Source organism: Oryctolagus cuniculus, chromosome 17 (genome assembly GCF_964237555.1).
Source record: "Oryctolagus cuniculus chromosome 17, mOryCun1.1, whole genome shotgun sequence".
Lineage (NCBI taxonomy): Eukaryota > Metazoa > Chordata > Mammalia > Lagomorpha > Leporidae > Oryctolagus > Oryctolagus cuniculus.
In genome coordinates, this window is record NC_091448.1 from 35,767,921 (window position 1) to 35,789,593 (window position 21,673).

Below are 21,673 nucleotides of genomic sequence, written 5' to 3' on the forward strand. Positions count from 1 at the left end.
GGAGGAACTTTTTGTGCTAATGTAACTTATATATTATGATTGTGGGGGTAGTTACATAACTATACATTTATCATCTACTTGTATATTAAATTTTAAATAAATTTTATTCAAATAAATTTTATTACATGTAAATTACATCTCAGTAAACATTAATGGCAGAGCTAACTATATGCATGAGGGAAAAGGGAAGAAGTGAAAAAAAATCAGTACTAGGAAACAAAATACCTTTTTCTCTTTGAAAAATAATATGTAGGTGCCAGTGTTGTAAGTTAAGCCTCTGGCTGAGACACCAACATCCCATAAAGGTGCTGGTTCAAGTCCTGGCTGCTCTACTTCTTATCCAGGTCTCTGCCAACACACCTGGGAGAGCATCAGAAAATGGCCCAAGTGCTTGGGTCCCTGCACCCATGTGGGAGACCTAGAAGAAGCTCTGGGCTCCTAGCTTTGGCCTGGGTCAGCCCTCTCTTTCTATAACTCTGCCTTGCAACTAAATAAAATATAAATCTTAAAACAATATTTTGGTCAGCGCCGCGGCTCACTAGGCTAATCCTCCGCCTTGCAGCGCCGGCACACCGGGTTCTAGTCCGGTCGGGGCGCCAGATTCTGTCCTGGTTGCCCCTCTTCCAGGCCAGCTCTCTGCTGTGGCCCGGGAGTGCAGTGGAGGATGGCCCAAGTGCTTGGGCCCTGTACCCCATGGGAGACCAGGAGAAGCACCTGGCTTCTGCCATCGGATCAGCGTGGTGTGCTGGCCACAGAGCGGCAGCCATTGGAGGGTGAACCAACGGCAAAAAGGAAGACCTTTCTCTCTGTCTCTCTCTCTCTCTCTCACTGTCCACTCTGCCTGTCACAAAAATAAAAAAATAAAAAAACCAATATTTTAAAAGTTTGAAGTTATGATTTTTAAAGTGAGCTTTAATTATCTACTAAATTTTTTATGCTTTTTGTTAAATTATTAGGTTGAACTAAAGCGTGAGTACAATGACCACCATTCAAAATTAAGAGGTCTATTACCTGGACGGCAGTGGTATGAAATCCAAGCATACAGGGCTTTAAATCAGGCCCTTGGTAGGTAAGTAGAGTGAAATTTTATATAACATTACTGTAGTATTAGCTGTAGGGTTATATGTAGAACTAGTATTGCCATTAACTATTTATAATTAATTTGACAAACTTTTGTGTAACAGGAACCCTAGGAACTGGTCAATTTTTAATTATAGATGTCACAAGTAGACGCTGAAAATAGTGCATAATCATACCTAAAACAAAACTCAAAATTTGCTAATGTTTGTCATGCAACTAGTGGTATGCAAAGATGGTTCTTAAGGAAAGCTCACAACAAACTTAACGTTTTGTAACATCAAAACCTAGATGATGATTTTTTTTAAATGGATGCATAAAAACTGACCATATGAGCACTAGTTTGAGTCCCAGCTGCTCGACTTCTGATCCAGCACCCTGCTAATGTACCTGGGAAAGCAGAAGATGGCGCAATGCTTTGGCCCCTGCCACCCATGTGGGAGATATTTCAGTTCATGTACATATATATGTAACATGCAAATCAGAGTAGATATACCTACAGGTAATAATTTTTATATGTACACACTCCCTCCCACCAGATTTCAGGTAACTATATTGCTATACCAGCCAGTGTGAGAAAATGCTCCATTTATTTGCAATTATGTTCCTTTAGTCACTAAAGATGTGTTGAATTATAATATCTGTTAAATTACTTTCATCAAATATAAAACTGTTATTCTGCGTCTTTGTAAAGAAGACAACTGACTGGGGAAAATTTTTTTCATTTTAAAGTCATTTCTAAAATTAAAATAACAGTGTGAAATATAGATTGCTATTTTGGTTAACTGCGATAGTATTCTATACTCTGTCTCCTATGTGAAGTGATAACGTTGATAAATCAACATTGAAACTGAAAGACAGTGAATAACTGAAAGAAAGAGAAAATAATAGCTCTTTTTGAGGCACAAGTGAGCAATAAAGCAGTTTGCAAATCTTTCAAGAAGGATGAAACTAGCCATGGTCATGGTACTAAAGAATAACACCAACTAAACCACATTTAACAGTAATACTTTTTTTCTGAAAGATCCCAGGTTATGAAAATATGTGCTTTGTGGAACAATCATTTAAATCATCACTCTACACTGTAATTTCATATCATGGGATGCCATTTCCAATTTTTGTACAGTCTAATTGATTTTATATATTCTCTGTTTTTGAAATATAACCACATAATTTTTTTCTCAGCAAAACTGTAAGGAGTTTATAGAATTCAAATAAAATCATGGAAACATAGCCTTTGACATAGACACAGTACAACCAGAAGACTCATAGCCAATTGTAATTTTACCTTACCAAAGTCCAGAATTTAGATTTCTGTCACTTATCTTGAACACTTGCATTAGACCAGTTGCATATAAGTAGACTGGATTCATTTGACTTCAATTTACATAGACCTAATTGACATAGGACCCAAAAATTGAACGTAACTTTCAGAACATGTCATCCACTCCCATGTATATCATTTTAGAATGGTGTTTTATATGAATCTCTTCAAACTGAACAACTCAGTTCTGTGATTAAACTGCTGATATCCTACTGCAGCTCTTTTCTGCCCAGAAATCCCATTTTACATGGCATCTAATTACACTGCAAGTTGTTCTTAAAGTGCTTCGTCTGTTTACTTTGTCTCTCTCTGCTGACTGACCTCTTTTGTTTGAATTTTAATATTCAGATAATAGTTTCTAAGGGACCTTGAACATATATTTGAAATTCTTGGCTTTTAGTCATTTAATTTCAGGAAAATAAATATTCTTACTTCAGTTGATTATTTTTGTTTTACTTTTAATACAAACAGTGCTGTGAATTTCAAGAAATCCTGTGAAGCAAAAGTTATATTTGTATCCTATTTTTGTCACTTACAAACTTTTTGCATATTTATTATTTCATTTGATTCTTCATTGATCATTTCCAATAGCAATGCTAGTACTCCATATTTTGTTCTAATTGTTTTGTTTTTAAACTAGTTGTGAGATTACTTATGTAAGGTTACATAGCTGCTAAATGGCCCTTCACATCTTGGCCGCCCTCTCTTTAAAAAACCACAGGACCTGCTTTTTCATCTTTATATCACCCTACCTCTATCCACTGAACTGACCATGAAGTATAAACATTTATTAGATTTACCACATCCTTTCTCTACCTTGGCACACAAATTACTCTGTAATTCATTTGGCAATTTGACAATCTAACCATAGTTGAAGGTCTTAGCCTTTATGTGGACTTTTTCTGTTTCTCCAGCAAGTTATTTACACCTTAGTAAACCCATAGCAGTTTGTACGTTATCTCTGTTTCAGCTCTTATCTCATTTTAATTGCCTGCTTATACGTTTCTTTTCTTGAAGAAATGTGTTACACACATTTTTAAACTCTTAAAACCAGCTCTGTCAGCTTGGGACATAAATGCTTAATAAAGACTTGTTGAATTAGTGGAAAGATGCCAGATTCAGTACTTTTGCCACAATACCACATTGCCCCAAAGAGCTTGTAGAGCTTCAAGACAGGCTTTTCTAGACTATAATATAATTCATTAATCTGTAATGCTATGTATAGTACTGTATTTTTAGCATTTCATCAGTTTAAAAAATAGAAAGTCTAACTGTCATTTTACTGGTTTTCTTTAAAGATTTATTTGTTTGAAGGCAGAGTGACACAGAGAGAGAGAGAGAGAGAGAGATCTTCCATTTACTGGTTCACTCATTTACATGGCCTCAACAGCTGGGGCTGGGCCAGGCTAGAAACCTGGGGCCTGGAACTTCATCCAGGTCTCCAATCTGAGTGCAGGGGCCCAAGCACTTGGGCCATCTTCCATTTCTTTCCCCAGAGACATTAGCCAGGAGCTGGACTGGGAGTAAAGCAGCTAGGACTCAACGAAGCACTCATATGGGATGCCAGCATAAAAAAAAGTTAAAAAATTATAAAGATCAATGGGGCAGCATTGTGGCACAGTGGGTTAAGCCACTGCCTGCAACACCAGCATCCCATATCAGAGTTCCAGTTTGAGTCCTAACTGCTCTGCTTCTAATCCAGCTCCCTGCAAAGGTGCCTGGGAAGGCAGCAGAAGATGGCCCAAGTACCTGGACCCCTGCCACCTATGTGGTAAACTAAGATGGAGTTCCTGACCCAGACTAAATTATTGCAGCCATTTGGGGAGTGAACCAACAGATAGAAGATATCTCTCTATCCCCCTTTCAAACAAATAAAAATGAATCATAAAGAAGATCAAGCAAATATTTTGCATCATTTGATAAAACTCATGGTGTTTGTTGATTGACAGAAAAGGGGATTATACTGAGGCACTCTTTCTAAGGGATACAGGTAGATGATGCAGAGTAAGCAGAAATCATTTTATTTTTATTAATTTTTTTGACAGGCAGAGTTAGACAGTGAGAGAGAGAGAGACAGAGAGAAAGGTCTTCCTTTTCCGTTGGTTCACCCCCCAAATGGCCGCTACAGCCAGCGTGCTGTGGCTGGCACACCGCGCCGATCCGAAGCCAGGAGCCGAGTACTTCCTCCTGGTCTCCCATGAGGTGCTTGGGCCATCCTCCACTGCACTCCCGGGCCACAGCAGAGAGCTGGCCTGGAAGAGGAGCAACCCGGACAGAATCTGGTGCCCCGACCAGGACTAGAACCCCGGGTGCCTGTGCCACAGGCGGAGGATTAGTCTAGTGAGCTGCAGCACTGGCCAATGTTATCTTATTTTTAAAGCCCACATGGAACTGTTAGAGTATTTGAAGTAGAAAAATTCTTTGTAATATAATAATAGCCTTTGGAAACATCCCAGGTGATTTTGCAACTGGGTTACCACTGTACTATGCATTTCCTGAACTAGCCTGCTTTACTGTAAGTATCATCTTTGTCTCCAGTGGTCATAATTCACTTGAGCAAGACAGTATGAAAGCAATGAAATAGAGGCAACTTTTCCCCCTAGCTGTTTTGTTAAATACCTGTTTTCTATAGGATACTTTAAATACAAATCAAAGTAGAACCAAAAGAGTGGCATCCTGATGTTCCATTGATTTTTCAACACATTGACAGTGTTGAAAGTATTAATCTTCCTATTCTAGCCACTTGTATAGTCTGCTGCTTTAGAACTTACAGATCACTTTAAAATAATATAGAAAAAGAATGTCAAAATTTACATTTTTATTAGTCTATTTTCTTTTGCAATACAAAATACCTAATATGGGGTATGCTATAAGGGAAAAAGATTTGTTTAGTTCACAGTTTTCGAGACTGAAAGGCCAAAATCAGAGATCTCATGAGGTTTTCCTTGTCTGTGTCATACAGCATGGCAGATGACATGGCAGTAGTGTGTGTGAGAGGGACTGATTACCTGGCAAGATAAGGAGTCAGAGGGATTTAGGATCAGGCTCACTCATGTGTAACAACCTGTTCTCACAGTAACTAGCCTGGGTTCTGCAGGAACAATATTAATTCTTTCTGAAGGCAGGACCCCCAGTCACCCAAATACTTTGTACTAGGTAGAGCTTCTTAAAGGTTCCACCATCTGTCAACACTGCCACACTGGGAAGCAAGCTTCCAGCATAGGAGAACCCTTAGGGGATTTATCCAAACCATAGCAACATTCAAAAATTCCCTTTGGAAAAATAGAACATCAATCTTCTTTCTCAAAGTTCCATGACAGTAAAGGCCTAAAAATATTAAAAGTTACAAAGAGTTAGAGGAGAAACAATGGCAGATAAGAAGTGCCAATAAATTCTGAACTCTGAAAAACAGTTGAATGACAAAATGACTTAGGAGGCATGGGAAGGCTGGAATTTAAATCTACAGCATTGAAAGCCAACAAGGGCCTCCCAATTCATGCTTAGAAAAGCATAGGACTTCAGAAACTCTAAACTGTCCATTAAAGTAAAAACAGAATTGGTTGCAAGATAGTATAGGAAGCAGTTAAACAGCCTCTCCCTCAACCAGCTGTACTTCTGTAAAGTCTGAACTAGGGAGTGTCTATTTTCTTCAACATCAGGCATAGCTATGAAAGTATTAAAGATGGCAGTTAATACATACATCCTATGTATAGAACTTCTATGTACTGAATGTAAAAACTCCATCTCTTTCTTCTTTCTCAGCTGTGAGTAGGCTGTCAGTCGTCGTCTTCTTTTTTTTTAACTCAGTCTGAATGCAGTCTGGGTTTTCAGTTCTTTTTATTTATTTTATTTATTTACTTGAGAGGCAGAGTTACAGACAGAAAGCAGGAGAGACAGAAAGAAAGATCTTCCATCTGCTGGTTCACCGCCCCCTCCCCAACTGGCCACAATGGCCAGAGCAGGGCCATTCAGAAGCCAGGAGCTTCTCTAGGTCTCCCATGTGGGTGCAGGAGCCCAAACAGTTGGGCCATCTTCCACTGCTCTCCCAGGCCATAAGCAGAGAGCTAGACTGGAAGAGGAGCAGCCAGGACATGAACCAGTGCCCATATGGAATGCTGGCACTGCAGGCAGAGGCTTGACCTTCTGTGCCACAGCACTGGTCCCCATCTTCTGTCTATCAGGCAGATATGTGTAAAATTCCTCCTTACGGAAACTGACCCACCTTATAAGAAAGTGCCTATAAAGTACTCTGTTCCTATCAAATTACAGCAAAACCTTCCCCATAAGCCCCAAATATACATACAGAGCCACCAATCAGTGTTTTGGTGCCTTATTATTAAATAGGTGAAGAATCTTCACCACATACTGAAATAAAGTTTGTAACATGAAAACAAAACCAAAACAACAAAACAATTCTAGCAAAAAATAAACAGGATAAAGAGCTTACAAAAAACAAATAGTACAACAGAAGAGAACAAGAGCTGGCTAGATTCTTCTCTAGAGAGCCAAATGGCATATATTTTAGGTGTTGCAGACCACATGCAGTCCCTGTCTCTTTGTTTTTTAAAAATATAAATACCATTTCTTTTTTGGCAGGCTAAGCAAAAATAAGACATGGGCCAGATTTGCTCTGTAGGCTTAATTTGCCAATGCCTAGATAAGAGAAGTCTTCAAAGAATTTATAGTAATATAAATAGTAATAAAGGTAATATATTGCTTCCATGAAATAAAAACAAAAAACTAGGCCGGTGCCGTGGCTCAATAGGCTAACCTGCGGTGCTGGCACATTGGGTTCTAGTCCCGGTTGGGGCACTGGATTCTGTCCCGGTTGCCCCTCTTCCAGGCCAGCTCTCTGCTGTGGCCCGGGAGTGCAGTGGAGGATGGCCCACGTCCTTGGGCCCTGCACTGGCATGGGAGACCAGGAGAAGCACCTGGCTCCTGCCTTCGGATCAGTGCGGTACGCCGGCCACAGTGGCCATTGGGGGGTGAACCAATGGCAAAAGGAAGACCTTTCTCTGTCTCTGTCTCTCTCACTGTCCACTCTGCCTGTCAAAACAAAACAAAACAAAAACAACAACAAAAAACAAAAACAAAAAACTGTCAGAAATGTACATGATAACAACAGTTTTCAGATGCAGAATAGGACTTGGAAGACCAGATGAAAATTGCCATATGAAAAAGACAAAAAAAATGGGGAAAAATATATACATATGCGTGAGTCAACTTCTCATAAATAGGATATACATATCAAGAGAACAGATGATATCCAAAAGTAAGACAGTTCCTCAGAATTGAAGAGCCTGATTTTTTCTTTTATTGAAAGGGCCCGCAGAAGCCCAGGTAAAGGGTTAAAAGCTACAGAGCACCTCACTGTGCAATGTCTGTGTATCTGAGAGAAAGAAAAGGTTTTCAGAATCTTCCAGAACAAAAGACAAGTCTTATACAAAAGATGAGGATCTAGAATCACAACAGAATTCTAAAAAGCAAGACTGAAGCTAATAGACAAAATTGCCTTCAAATTTTTGAAGGAAATTTTTAAGTCGCAATTTGAGTTCTGTGGGAGCCAAACTATCAATAAACTGTAACAGTAGAATAAAGCCTTCCAAATTTAAAGACCTAACACATTTACTTCAAATGAGTACTTTCTTAGGATGTTACCGGAAGATCTGCTCAAAATAGAAGAAAATCCAGAAAATATGCTGTGTGACTCAGTTCTTAGTGGTAATCTAGTAGATACTGATTTAAACAAGAATTGTATGTAAAGAAATAGGAGGTTGGTGTATATGAAAAATAAATGTCTTCCACAGAAGGCAGTCAATACATAATTTCCAAAGGTCAAAACCCAAGCAGTAGTAGTATAGAGAGTATTTAGAAATATGGAGGTACATAACCAAAACTGTCTAAAACAGTTAAAAGTAATTGTTTCAGAAACATAGAAATTGAGGATGAGAAATGGGAAGGTAAAACTGTTCTGTTTGCCACTAAAAGCATTATAATACTATATCTTAAAATATGCATTGGTGAGAATGAAAATCTTCAAAGGTAAAATTAACTTTAAGAAAAGGCTGATGGAGATCCATTGTTGTGGTGCAGCAGTTTAAGCCACTGCTTGCAATGCTGGCATTCAATATCAGTATGCTTCCAATACAGCTCCATGCTAATGGACTTGGGGAAGCAGCAGATGATGGCCCAAGTACGTGGGCCCCTGCCACATCTGTGGAATTCCTAGATGGAATTTTTGGCTCCTGGCTTCATCCTGGCCCAATCCTGGCTGTTGCAGCCATTTGTGGAATGAACCAACAGTTGGATGATCTCTATGTCTCCTCTACTGATACACTTTTCAAATAAATAAATATTTTTTAAAATTAGCATAGGGGTTTCAATACTAGTTAAGATGGAAGAAATACATTTTATGTTGTTTAAGAACCTAGACAGAATGCATAGTGCAGCATGTGTAGTTTGTGTACTATCAGGCAGACTTGGAAAGAAGATCAGAATTCAAAATACCAATGAACTGGCTGGACTGACCATATAAATTACAAACAAAGTAGAATTCATAGCAAATAAAATTAGTAGGGATGAAAAGAAACCTTATATGATGATAAAAGTACCAATTTCCCAAGAAGACATAACATTCCTAAATGTAAATGCCCCCAAAACAGCATTTTTAAATGCATTAAACCAAACCTGTCAGATCTGAAGAGAAAAATAAACAAATTCACATTTAGAGTTGAAATTCACACTTAACAGTTGAAGACTTCCAAATTCCAGTCTAGTAGAACTGGTAGACAAACTAATAGGGAAGACTTGAACATTATTAGTCAACAGGATTAAACTGATATTATAAAGTTCTCCACTGAGTAAGAAAAGTAAACACTGATTTCAACTGTCCATGGAATTTGTAGACCATAAAGTCATATTAAGTATATGCTTTAGCCATAATGAAGTTAAACAAACTGTAAATCAGTAACAGAAAAAAAATGTCCAAATACTTGGAAGTTAGGCAACATACCTCTAAATAATCTATAGGCAAAACAGGAAGTCTCAAGGAAAATTATAAAATATTGTGAACTAATCAAAAATGAAAATATAAGCCATTAAAACTTGTGAGCTGGCTGGCGCCACGGCTCACTTGGCTAATCCTTCACATGTGGCACTGGTACCCTGGGTTCTAGTCCTGGTGGGGGCACCAGATTCTGTCCGGGTTGCTCCTCTCCAGTCCAGCTCTCTGATGTGTCCCAGGAAGGCAGTGGAGGATGGCCCAAGTGCTTGGACCCTGCACCCACATGGGAGAGCAGGAGGAAGCACCTGGCTCCTGGCTTCAGATCGGTGCAGCGCCAGCCATGGCAGCCATTTGGGGAGTGAACCAACGGAGGGAAGATCTTTCCCTCTGTCTCTCTCTCTCACTGTCTAACTGCCTGTCAAAAAAAAAAAAAAAAAAAAGAAAGAAAGAAAGAAAAGAAAAGAAAAAACAAACTTGTTAGCTGCAGCCAAAGCAATGCTCAGAAGGAAACTTATAATTAACTGCTCTTTTTAGGAAAGAAGAAAGATCTTAAACAATAACATGATTAACACAGAGAGCAAAACAAGTGTAAGGCAAACAAAGGAAAAAGGAAGTAAGTCAATGAAATTGAAAACAAAATAAAGAAAATTAATGAAACTAAAAGCAGACTCTGAAAGAAACAACAAAATTAACAAAACACGGAGAAAAGAGAAGCCACAATTATTAAATTAGGAACTACAGTTAGTACTACAGACTCCATAGACATTAAAATGATACACATTTGACAACTTGGATGAAATGGACTAATTTCTGAAAACTCATGAAATATTAAATCTCATCCAAGATGAATAAATGAGATGATTAATACTCTAAAGAAATTCAATTCATAGTTAAAAGCTTTCTGGAAAAAACCTGTCCATCCAAATGGATTCACCAGCAAATATTACAAAATATTTAAAGAAAAAAATAACACCAATTCTACATGATATCTTCTGGAAAACAGAAGATGGAACCCTTCCCGAGTTCATTTTTTGAGGACAGCATTAACTAGCTACCAAACCAGATGAAAAATATACAAACAGAAAAAAGAAAGAAAAAAAAAACAAAACTACAGACCAATATCCTTTGTAAGCATTGTGAAGATATCCTTAACTTGTTAACAAATTGGGGGAGGTCCTCAAAAGTAGCAACACATAAAAGACATCTAACAGTTCAAAAAGCAGCAAGAAAAGAAACAAAAACCTAGAATTAAATTTACCAAAACTGGATATGTATCCATGAAAAAAATGGTTTGATCTCATTAAATACAGTGAGCTTTCTGACATTTTAACTTACCCCATTCCCATGCCTTCTCTCCAAGGTCACAGCCTTAAAACCAACTGCCTACAATTTTTTTTTAAGATTTATTTATTTATTTGAGAGGCAGAGTTAGAGGGAGAGACAGAAAGAGAGGTCTTCCATCTACTGGTTCACTCCGCAAATGGGCACAATGGCCAGAGATGGGCCAATCCAAAGCCAGGAGCCAGAAGCTTCTTCCAGGTCTCCCACATGGGCACAGGGCCCCAGGCACTTGGGCCATCTTCCACTGCTTTCCCAGGCCATTAGCAGGGAGCTGGTTCAGAAGTAGAGCAGCCAGGACTTGAACCGGCACCCATTTGGGATGCCAGCACTGCAAGCAGAGGCTTAACCTACTATGCGATAGCTCCGGCCCCCTTCAATCATTGTTAAATCCAACAACTTGACAGCTATGGCAGAGGCAGAATGGAGCTGGAGCACATTCCTGAAAAGCTGTCTTTAAGTGACCTGTTTGGTGGTTCCCTGGAAAGACCCAACTCACGAGCTTATATGTATGCGACCTGACTCAAAGCTCACCCAGCAGTTAAATTTCACAGCTTCCTGCAACCATGATTGATATTTGGGGGCACATAAGAGGCTAACTAAAGTATGTACAGAGAAAAGCTAATGAATAGCCATCAATAGGGGCTTTAGAAGTTCTGACAACTTCCTGTGTCTTTTTTTTTCCCCAAAGAAACCATTTATTTAATGAGTATAAATTTCATAAGTACAGCTTTAGGAATATAGTGATCTTAGCATTATACCCATCCTCCTACTCCTCCTCCCACCCTGCCTTACCTCCTCCTCCCACTCCCATTCTCAGTTCCATTATCCATTTAAAAAAAAAAAAAAACTTCCTCGACAGTCAAGACAAGGGCTGTTTAAGTCACTGCTTCTCAAAGTGTCAATTTCACTTCTACAGATTTCCTAATTTTAGGTGTTCTATTAGTTATCACAGATCAGGGAGAACATATGGTATTTGTCCCTTTGGGATTAGCTTATTTCACTAAGTATGATGTTTTCCAGATTCGTCCATTGTGTTGAAAATGGCTGGATTTCATTTTTTTTAACCACTGTGTAGTATTCCATAGAGTACATATCCCATAATTTCTTTATCTAGTCTTCAGTTGACTGACATTTAGGTTGATTCTATGTCTTAGCTATTGTGAATTGAGCTACAATAAAAAAATGGGATGCAGATAACTCTTATTCCCAGGAGTGGGATGGTTGGGTCATATAGGAGGTCTATATTCAGATTTCTGAGGTATCTCCAAACTGATCTCCATAGTGGTTTTACCAGTTTACATTCCCACCAGCAGTGGATTAGGGTACCTTTTTCCCCACATCCTCACCAGCATTTTTTGTTTGTTGCTTTCTGTATGAAAGACTTTCTAACTGGGGTGAGGTGAAACCTCATTGTGGTTTTGATTTGCATTTCCCTGACAGCTAGTGATCCTGAACATTTTTTCATGTGTCTGTTGGCCATTTGGATTTCCTCTTGTGAAAAATGTCTGCTTAATTCCTTTGCTCATTTCTTAACTGGCTTGTTTTGTTGTTGTAGTTTCTTGATCTCATTATATATTCTGGTTTTTAATCCTTTATCAGTCACATTGTTTGCAAATTATTTCTCCCATTCTATTGGTTGCCTCTCCCTTTCCTGAGTGTTTTACAGTACAGAAGCTTCTCACTTTGATATAATCTCATTTGTTGATTTTTGGCTGATTGCCTGTGTCTCTGGGGTCTTTCCAAGAACTCATTGCTTGTGCCAATGTCTTGCAGGGTTTCCCCAATGTTCTCTAATAATCTGATGATCTCAGGTTGTATATTTAGATCTTTAATCCATTTTGAAGGGATTTTCGTGTAAGGTGTAACATGAGGGTCCTTCTTCATACTCCTGCATGTGTAAATCCAGTTTACCCAGCACCATTTGCTGAAGAGACTGTCCTTGCTTCAAGGATTGGTTTTAACTCCTTCGTCAAATAATAAGTTGCTTGTAGATGCTTGGGTTGATTCTGGCATTTCCATTCTGTTCCATTGGTGTAGCCATTTGTTTTTGTACCAGAACCAGGCTGAAGGGGAGTTGGTTATTTAATTGGTAGAATTCAGCAGTGAAGCCATCTGGTCCTGTGCTTTTCCTTTTGGGGAGGGCCTTTATTACTGATTCAATTTTCTTCTTGGTAATGGGTCTGTTTAGGTTTTCTATGGCTTCCTTGCTCAATTTAGGTAGGTTTTATGTGTCCAGGAGTCTATCCATTTCTTCTAGGTTTCCCAATTTGTTGACATACAGCTCTTTGTAGTAATTTCTGATGATTCTTTTTATTCCTATGTTTTCAGTTGTTAAATTTCCTTTTTCATCTCTAATTTTATTGATTTGGATCTTCTTTCTCCTTATTTTGGTTAGTTGGGCCAGTGGTGTATCAGTTTGGTTTATTTTTTCAAAAAACCAGCTCTTCATTTTGGTGATCTTTTATGTTGTTTTTTGGTTTCACATTTTGTTGATTTCTTCTCCAATTTTAATTATTTATTTTTTCCTACTAGTTTTGGGTTTGGTTTGCTGCAACTGTAGGATGAAAAGTTCTGCAGAAATCTGTTAGGTCCATTTGGTCTATAGTGTCAGTTAACTCTGCTGTTTCCTTGCTGATTCTGATTGACGTGTCTTTTGCTGAAAGTGGGGTATTGAAATCCCCCATTACTATTGTATTAGAGTCTATGTCTCCCTTTAGATCCCTTAATGTTTCTTTTAAATAGCCAGTTACCCTGTAATTAGGTGCACATATGTTTATAATAGTCACTTCATCCTGTTGAATTCATCCCTTCATCATTACATAGTGCCCTTCTTTGTCCCCCCCCCTTTTTTTTTGACAGGCAGAGTGGACAAGAGAGAGAGAGAGAGAGAGAAAGGTCTTCCTTCCGTTGGTTTACTCCCCAAATGGCACAACAGCCAGAGCTGTGCCAATCCGGAGCCAGGAGCTTCTTCCAGGTCTCCCATGGGGGTGCAGGGGCCCAAGCACTTGGTCCTTCTACTGCTTTCGCAGGCCATAGCAGAGAGCTGGACTGGAAGAGTGGCAGCTGGGACTAGAACAGGCGCCCATATGGGATGCCGGCACCGCAAGCGGAGGATTAACCTAGTGCGCCGTGGCGCTGGCAGGTTTGCTTTTTTTAAACCATTCAGCCAGTCTGTGTCTTTTAATAGGAGAGTTAAGGCCATTTACATTCAAGGTGACTATTGATAAATCATAACTTTGCCCTGCCATTTTTCCATAAATATTCCTATTTTTTACTTTGGATTTCCCTTGTACTTTTTTTGGGAGCTTTTCTTCCTTTACCTTCTTCTATAATAATGACTGTGTTTCTGTGTTTCTGTGTGCAGCACGTCCTTAGGTATCTCCTGCAGGGCTGAATGAGTGGTGACAAAATCTTTGAGTTTCTATTTGTCATGGAAGATCTTCATTTCACTTTCGTTCATAATTGAGAGCTTTGCAAGGTATAGTGTTCAGGATTGAGTGTTTTTTTTCTCTTAAGACTTGAAATATATCTCACCATTCTCTCTTAGCCTGTAGGGTTTCTGAAGAGAAGTCCGCTATGAATGTAATTGGATGTCCTCTGAAAGTAATCTGGCGTTTCTCTCATGCACATTTTAGATTATTTTCTTTATGTTTTACTGTGGAGAGTTTGATTACAAAGTGTTGTAGTGAAGATCTTTTCTCGTCATATCTATTAGGAGTTCGATGTGCTTCCTATATTTGGATGCCCCTTTCTTTCTCCAAACTGGGGAAATTTTCTGTTATTATTTCACTAAAAAGGCCTTCTAATCCTTTCTCTCTTTCCACGCCTTCAGGAACTCCTAGAACCCATATGTTGGGTCGTTTGATAGTATCCTGTAGATTCCCAACAGTGTGTTTTAGTTTTCTGACTTCTTCTTATGTTTGGTCTGACTTTATAATTTCCTGTGCTTTGTCTTCTAAGTCAGATATTCTTTCTTCTGCTTACTGATTCTGTTGTTAAGAATCTCCACTGTATTTTTATTTGTTCTATTGAATTCTTCATTTAAGATTTCTTAAGATTTCTCCTTAAGATCTCAATTTCATGGGAGAAATTTTTTCATGTCATATGGATTTCATTAGTTTGAGCATTTGGTTCTGATTACTTCTAAGTAACCCTATGATCAAGTTTTTGAATTCCATTTCTGGAACTTCTTCAGTTTCTTCATCTTCACAAACTAGTATTGAGGTGTTGTGTTCTTTTGGGGGTGTCATGTTGTCTTCCTTGTTCTTGTTTCTTGTATTGGTGCATTTGTTATTCAGCATTTGTGGGGATACTCATTGGTTTCTTTGAATTTTCACCGTGGCAGCTTTTATCTTTGAACTATGTGTGGATTAGTGGAGAGTCTGCTTTCAGGGAATACCTAGAGGCATGTGGTGGGAGTGGCCAGAGAGCTCTGTTCAGTGCTCCAGGGTGTGTTTGAGGTGACACGTGTGATTTGGCGTGGTAAATATTTTTGTTTTTTTTTAATCAGAAGGGAGGTTTCTTCTTGTTTGTTGGCATAGACTCAGCTGAGCTCCTCTCCTCGAAGGAGACCAGTGCCTGGGTGCTAGCCCCAGTAAGTGTATTATTCGTCCACTCTGCCACAAGGACCACACAAAGGATCTGTGCAGTCCTCAGTATAAGCTCAGATTCCCCAGCAATGTCTCTTGCCAGGTAACTAGGGAGCCCTGATGGTGTGGAGCCTTCCACGGTGACTGCCCAATGTCCCAGCAACACCTTGAGTCCTCCCATGCAGTCTCAGTGTTTTCATAGTTGGCACACAACCCTCCCACAGTCATGAGCACCCAGCCCCCTGTCTGTTCTCTGCACCAGACTCAGGAGTCTCTGCTTTGCTGGTTGCTGGGCCTGGACACAAGCTGGCATAGCTGTTACATATGTCCAAAATGGCATCTACACTCTGTCAGCTTGTTACAAGATGCCTTCGCAGGATGATTGGGCAGAGAGAAAACATGCCACCCCCTTTGTTTCTTCTCCTCTAGTTTGGTGGGTACACCATCCCCCACGGCGCTCCAAGCTGGATTCCCTCTAGGCTCTTGCTGCAGCTTTTTCACCAGTGACTTGGGCTACCACAGTCTGGTCTCACTTTGGTCTCCAACGCTGGTACAGAGGCTCTCGGCTGGTGGGGTCCCAAGTTGTGTGCATCTTCACCCTCCACCTAGGTCCACTGTGTTCTCCCAAATTATTTAGTTTCCTCTGCTGTTTTCTCCTTAACTCTCCCCTGAGACTGTTCCTGGGTCTTGAGTGAGGTACACATATGTGTTTTACTGTAAACATAATCATGGATGTGCACATGCTTAGACTATCTGAGAAGGCCCTAAGCTTTGACCTTGATTTTGTACTGAAGTAAGAAATGAAGACTAAGGCAATGTTGTTACCTGCTTTGCTGAAAGTTTAAAAGTGTGTCCTAGTATACAAGCCTATTGGCAAAGAATGTGAGGCATAATTATTCCAGACATTTAAGGAAATTTCCATCTACTAATTTGCTGACCACTAATCTAACCAGTCTTCAATGGCCACACATAACAGAATACAAACTTTACAGATTATTTGAAACAGCAAACTGCAACAATAAAAAATCTCAAGCAGGCAGAATAATCTGAGTTCTAGAGTTGCCATGCTATTACTATATAAAATGTACTGTTTTCAACAAGAAATATGACAAGTCAAAGGACAAAAAAAAGCATATGCATACACAGGGGGCCAGAGGGAATAATCAATAGAAACAGTTCCTGAAGAAGCCCAGATTATTTTACTTGTCTACTGGACAAATGTAGTTTAAATATGATTGAGAATTAAGAAAACTATGCCTAAAGAACTTTAGGAAACTACGATAAAAACATTTTGCCACAACATGTAAAGAATCTTAAGGTATCATAAAGAAATAAAATGTGTTAAAAAGAGCCTAAGAGAAATTCTAGAGTTGAAAATTATAATAACTGAAATGAAAAATTCATTAGAAGGGCGAATAGTAGACATGATCAGGGAGAAGAATCAGTTTATATACAGATACAAGTACATCAATTGAGATTATAAAGACTTATGGAAAAGAAAAAGATTAATGAACGTAATCTCAGAAACCTCATCAGGCATACTACTATACACATAATGGCAGCTCAGAAGGAAAAAAAGAGAAAGTGGAAAATATATGAAAAATCATGACTGAGAACTTTCCCAGTCTGATGAAAAGCATCTATATGCACAACCAAGATCAAACTCCACTTTGGATGAACTCAAGAAGACCTAAACATAGACGGGGGGAAATCAACTGATTAAATCAAGGTAGCAAAAGAAAAGCGACTCGTGGATGGGGAGCCTCAGTAAGATTAACAGGCATTTTTCCATCAAAAATTAGGGAGACACTGAATCAGGTGATTTATATGTTCACAGTGCTGAAAGTGAAAAAAAAATCTATCTAACAAAACTGTCCTTCAAATGGAGGGGGAATTAAACAAAAACTGAGTGTATTAATCTCTAGCAAACTTAATCTATAGAAAATAATAAAGGGAATCCAGGCTGAAACCAAAAGGCAGTTTGGCAGCAACTCCTATCCACATGAAAAAATACAGAATGTCCACAATAGTAACTTTATCAGTAAATATATAAGAGAGTCTAAGTATATATTTTTGGCTTATAATCCTTTTTCTCACCTGATTTAAAAAAAAAAAAAACAGCTACATATATCAATAATTGTAGATCGGTGGTGATTTCCTCAATGGTCATCAAGACCACCCTCAGGTTCAGTAATGTACTTGGAACACTGATAGTCTCAGCACATAGTTTTATATATGACCAGAATTTGTCACAATGAAAAGATAAGAAGCACTGTTAGGAAGATCAGAGGTGTATAAGGAAAATCCAGGGGGAAGCGAGCTTAGTGGTCCTCTCACTGGAATCAGAATAGACCTAATTATCTCAACCATGACGTCATGTGTGAACTTCTACCAATAAGACTTTATTGGGGGCTGCTAAGGGAAGCAGCTGTTTCCTAGCACTTCCCAAAAGTGTGGCTTCCTAAGGGGAAAAATAGATGTTCTGCATTAACATGGTTGCATAAACCATTTAGGAACCGCGAGACGCTCTAATCAATCAGTGATGATAACCCTCCTGAAGCCTAAGTTCCCATTCACCAGCAAAGGGCCACCTTTAAGCAGGCCATTCTATGGATAGACAGTTCAGCCTTCTATGTTAACCCTTTAGTGCACATCTGTATAAAGATGTAATTTATATGAAGGTAACAACACAAAGGTGAAGGGGCCAAGACCAGAACTATACAGGAAAAATGTTTTTGTTCATTTTGGGAATTATGTTGGTATTAATCTTGACTGATTATTAAGATGTTTATTCTCTCAAAGCAACCACGAGTAACTAAAATATATAGTGAAAAAATTATAAGGGATTTAAAATGGTGAACTAGAAAATATATATTGAACACAGAAGGATGCAGTAATAGAAAAACAGAAGCATCAAATACATATATAGAAAGCAAATACCAAAGTGAGTTTTTACAAAATACTAAATCCTGCCTTATCAGTAATTACATTAAATGTAAATGAATTAAACACTCCAATCAAAGAACAAAGATTGACAGAATGAATTTAAAATAACATAATTGAAAAGTATACTGGCTACAAGAGAAATATTTCAGTTAAATATAATCAGTTTGAAAGTAAAAGAATGGGAAAGAACATACTAACAAATGGTAAACAAGAGACAGCTGCTTTGGTTACGCTGGTAACAGACAAAACAGGTCTTAACACAAACTATTCAGACAATGGATATTTTATACTACTAAAAATGTTACTTTATGAAGAACAATAACAATGACAAACATGAAACAAAAGTGCCCCAAAACACATGTAGCAAAAATTGTCAGAAATATTCAAAAATAATCATTGGAGACTTTAATTCTCTAAATTGAATAATGAATAGATTAACTAGAAGGAAAATTAACAAAAAATAGAAATCCTGAACACTATCAACCAACAAATATAAACAAACATAATAGACGTTTATAGCACCTTCCACCTAAGAGCAGAATGTACATTCTTTTCAAGTGAACATGGCACATTCTTCAGGATAGACCAGCCATATGTTGGGCCATAAAATAAGTCTCCATAAATTTTAAAAGGTTGAAATCATAAAAAGTATCTTTCTTACCACAATGGAATGAAACTAAAAATCAGTAACAGAAGGAAAAGTAGAAAACTCAGAAATTCACTCTTAACCTCTAGGTCAAGAAATCACAGGGAAATTGGAAAATATTTTGTGATAAATAAAATTGAAACACAGTGTACCAAAATTTGAGACAGTGAAAGCAGAGGGAAATTTATAGCTCCTAAATATTTATATTTTTAAAAAATCTGAAATCAATAATCCAACCTCCTACTTTATGGGGTTAGGAAGACAAAACGAAAACAAGGAATATAAAGAAAATACTAAAGATTAGAAAAATAAACAAATTGATTTCCTCATTGTTTTTAATTAAGTAGCAAAAATTGCTTTGTTGGAAAGAGCAACAAAATTCGTAAATCTTTAACATGACCAAGAAAAATATAGAAGAGTCAGATTACTAAAATTAGGATTGATACACAAAACTTCTAATTTAACAGAAGTCTAAAGGGTTATAAGAGGAGGCTTTGAACAATTGTATGACACAAATTTGGTAACTTAGGTTGGGGAGCAGGCCAGTGAAGTGGAAATCTCTATCTTCCTTTCGAATAAATAAATAAGTGGGACTGACGCTGTGGCGCAGTGGCTTAACGCCTTGGCCCGAAGCACCAGCATCCCATATGGGCACTGGTTCAAGACCCAAGCTGCTCCACTTCTGATCCAATTCTGTGCTATGCCCTGGGAAAGCAGTAGAAGATAGCCCAAGTCCTTGGGCCCCTGCACCTGCATGGGAGACCCGGAAGAAGCTCCTGGCTCCTGGCTTTGGATCGACACAGCTCCAGCTGTTGGGGCCAATTAGGGAGAGAACCATCGGATGGAATATCTCTCTCCCTCTCTCCCTCTCTCCCTCTCTCCCTCTCTCCCTCTCTCCCTCTCTCCCTCTCTCCCCCTCTTCCCCTCTTCCTCCTCCCTCTCCCCCCTCCCACTCCCTCTCTCTGCCTCTCCTCTCTCTCTGTGTAACTCTTCCAAATAAATAAGTAAATCTTTAAAAAAAATAAAAAAATTTTAAAACGTTAGGTAGACAAATTCATGGAAGGACACAAAGCACTGAAACTGGGGTAAGAAGGAATAGAATACCTGAGTAGATCTACAACAAGTAAATATTAAATTAGTAATCAAAACATGTCCTGTAAAGAAAACACCAGGCTGACGTGGCGTAACGGTAAAGCAGCTACCTTCGATGCATGCATCCCTGATAGGCACCACTTTGTGTCCCAGGTGCTCCACTTCCGATCCAGCTCTCTGCTAATGGCCTGGGAAAAGCAGCAGAAGATGGCCCACGTGTTTGGGCCCCTGCTCTCCACATGATAGACACAGATGAAGCTCCTGGCTTCGACCTGGCCCAGCACTGGCCTTTGTAGCCTTCTGAGGAATGAACTAGCATATGAAAGATCTTTCTCTGTGTGTTTCTCTCTTTCACATAATAAATAGATAGATAGATAGATAGATAAGATATTTAACAAAAGAAAGAAAAGCCCCATGACAAAATATCTTCACTGATGGATTCCACCAAAAATTTAAAGAATCGGGAGAATCTTTCACAGTGTCTTAAAAAACTAGAAGAGGAATAATTTACTCATTTTATGAGGTCGTCATTACTTGGTACTAAAACAAGCCAAGACATCACAAGAAAACTGCACAGTACTATCTCTTAAAACTCTGGGAGCAATATTTCTCACCAGAACCTAAAAAACTGAATTTGGCAGCTTACTAAAAGGATTATATACCATGGCTAAGGTGAAATTTATTCCAGGAATACAAGGTTGGTTTAGTTTACTAAATCAGTTAATATAATACACCATATTAGAATAGATGACCAAAAACCGTATGATCTTCTTGGGATGCAAAAAGCACATAAAACATAAAGCAATATCCAACATATTTTTATGATTAAGAAAACACTCAACAAGGAGGGATAAAACTTTCAGCTAGTATGACACTTAATAGTGAAAGATGAAGGTTTTCCCCTAATTTCAAGGTCATGACAAGGATATCCACTCTCGCCACTTCTGTTTGATATTTTATTTGAGGTTCTAATCATGCCAATAAGACAAAATAAAATAATTTAAAAGTAACACAAATTGAAAAAGAAAAATTATTTGCAAGTGACATGATATTCTATATTGAAAACCCTGAAGAATCCATAAAGAAATTATTGCAGCTGATAACAATGTTGACAAGGTTTCAGGATACCAGATCAATATATAAAAATTAATGGCAGTTTTATTCACTAGTAACCAAAAATGAAGAAAATTCCACATAAAATAGCATTCTCAAAAATAGAATACTTAGGAATGAGTTTAACGGGAGGTAAAAGATCTATACATTGAAACCTGAAAAATGCTATTGAAAAACTTAAGTAAATGAAAAGAATTTTAGGTTCATGGTTTGGAAGACTTACTGTTAGTGTATCAGCACTGCTCATCTTTATCAATAGTTTCAGTGTAATATCAGTCAAAATCTCAGTTGGCTTTCTGACAGAAATTGAAAAGTTGATCCTAAAATCACTATGGAAATGCAGGGAACTCAGAATGGCCAAAACAAATATAGGAAAAGAAGAAAACAGGTGTAAGTTTTGTTGAACTGGGATTAGGCAGTAATTTGTTAAATTTGATAGCAGAAGCACAAGTAATCAGAAAAATGAAAATAAACTGAATTTTGTCACAGCTTAAATTTCTGTTAATTTGAAGCACAGAATTAAGAAATCAAAGACAGCTCTC

General features: G+C 38.3%; 1 protein-coding gene across 1 annotated transcript in view; it reads left to right on the forward strand.

Annotated features, from left to right (window-relative positions):
- BRIP1 (BRCA1 interacting DNA helicase 1) overlaps nt 1-21,673 on the forward strand; it is a 206,381-nt gene that overhangs the window by 165,813 nt on the left and 18,895 nt on the right. Inside the window, 1 exon segment of the mRNA XM_051824717.2 lies at nt 957-1,069. Coding sequence (XP_051680677.2) covers nt 957-1,069 — 113 coding nt within the window.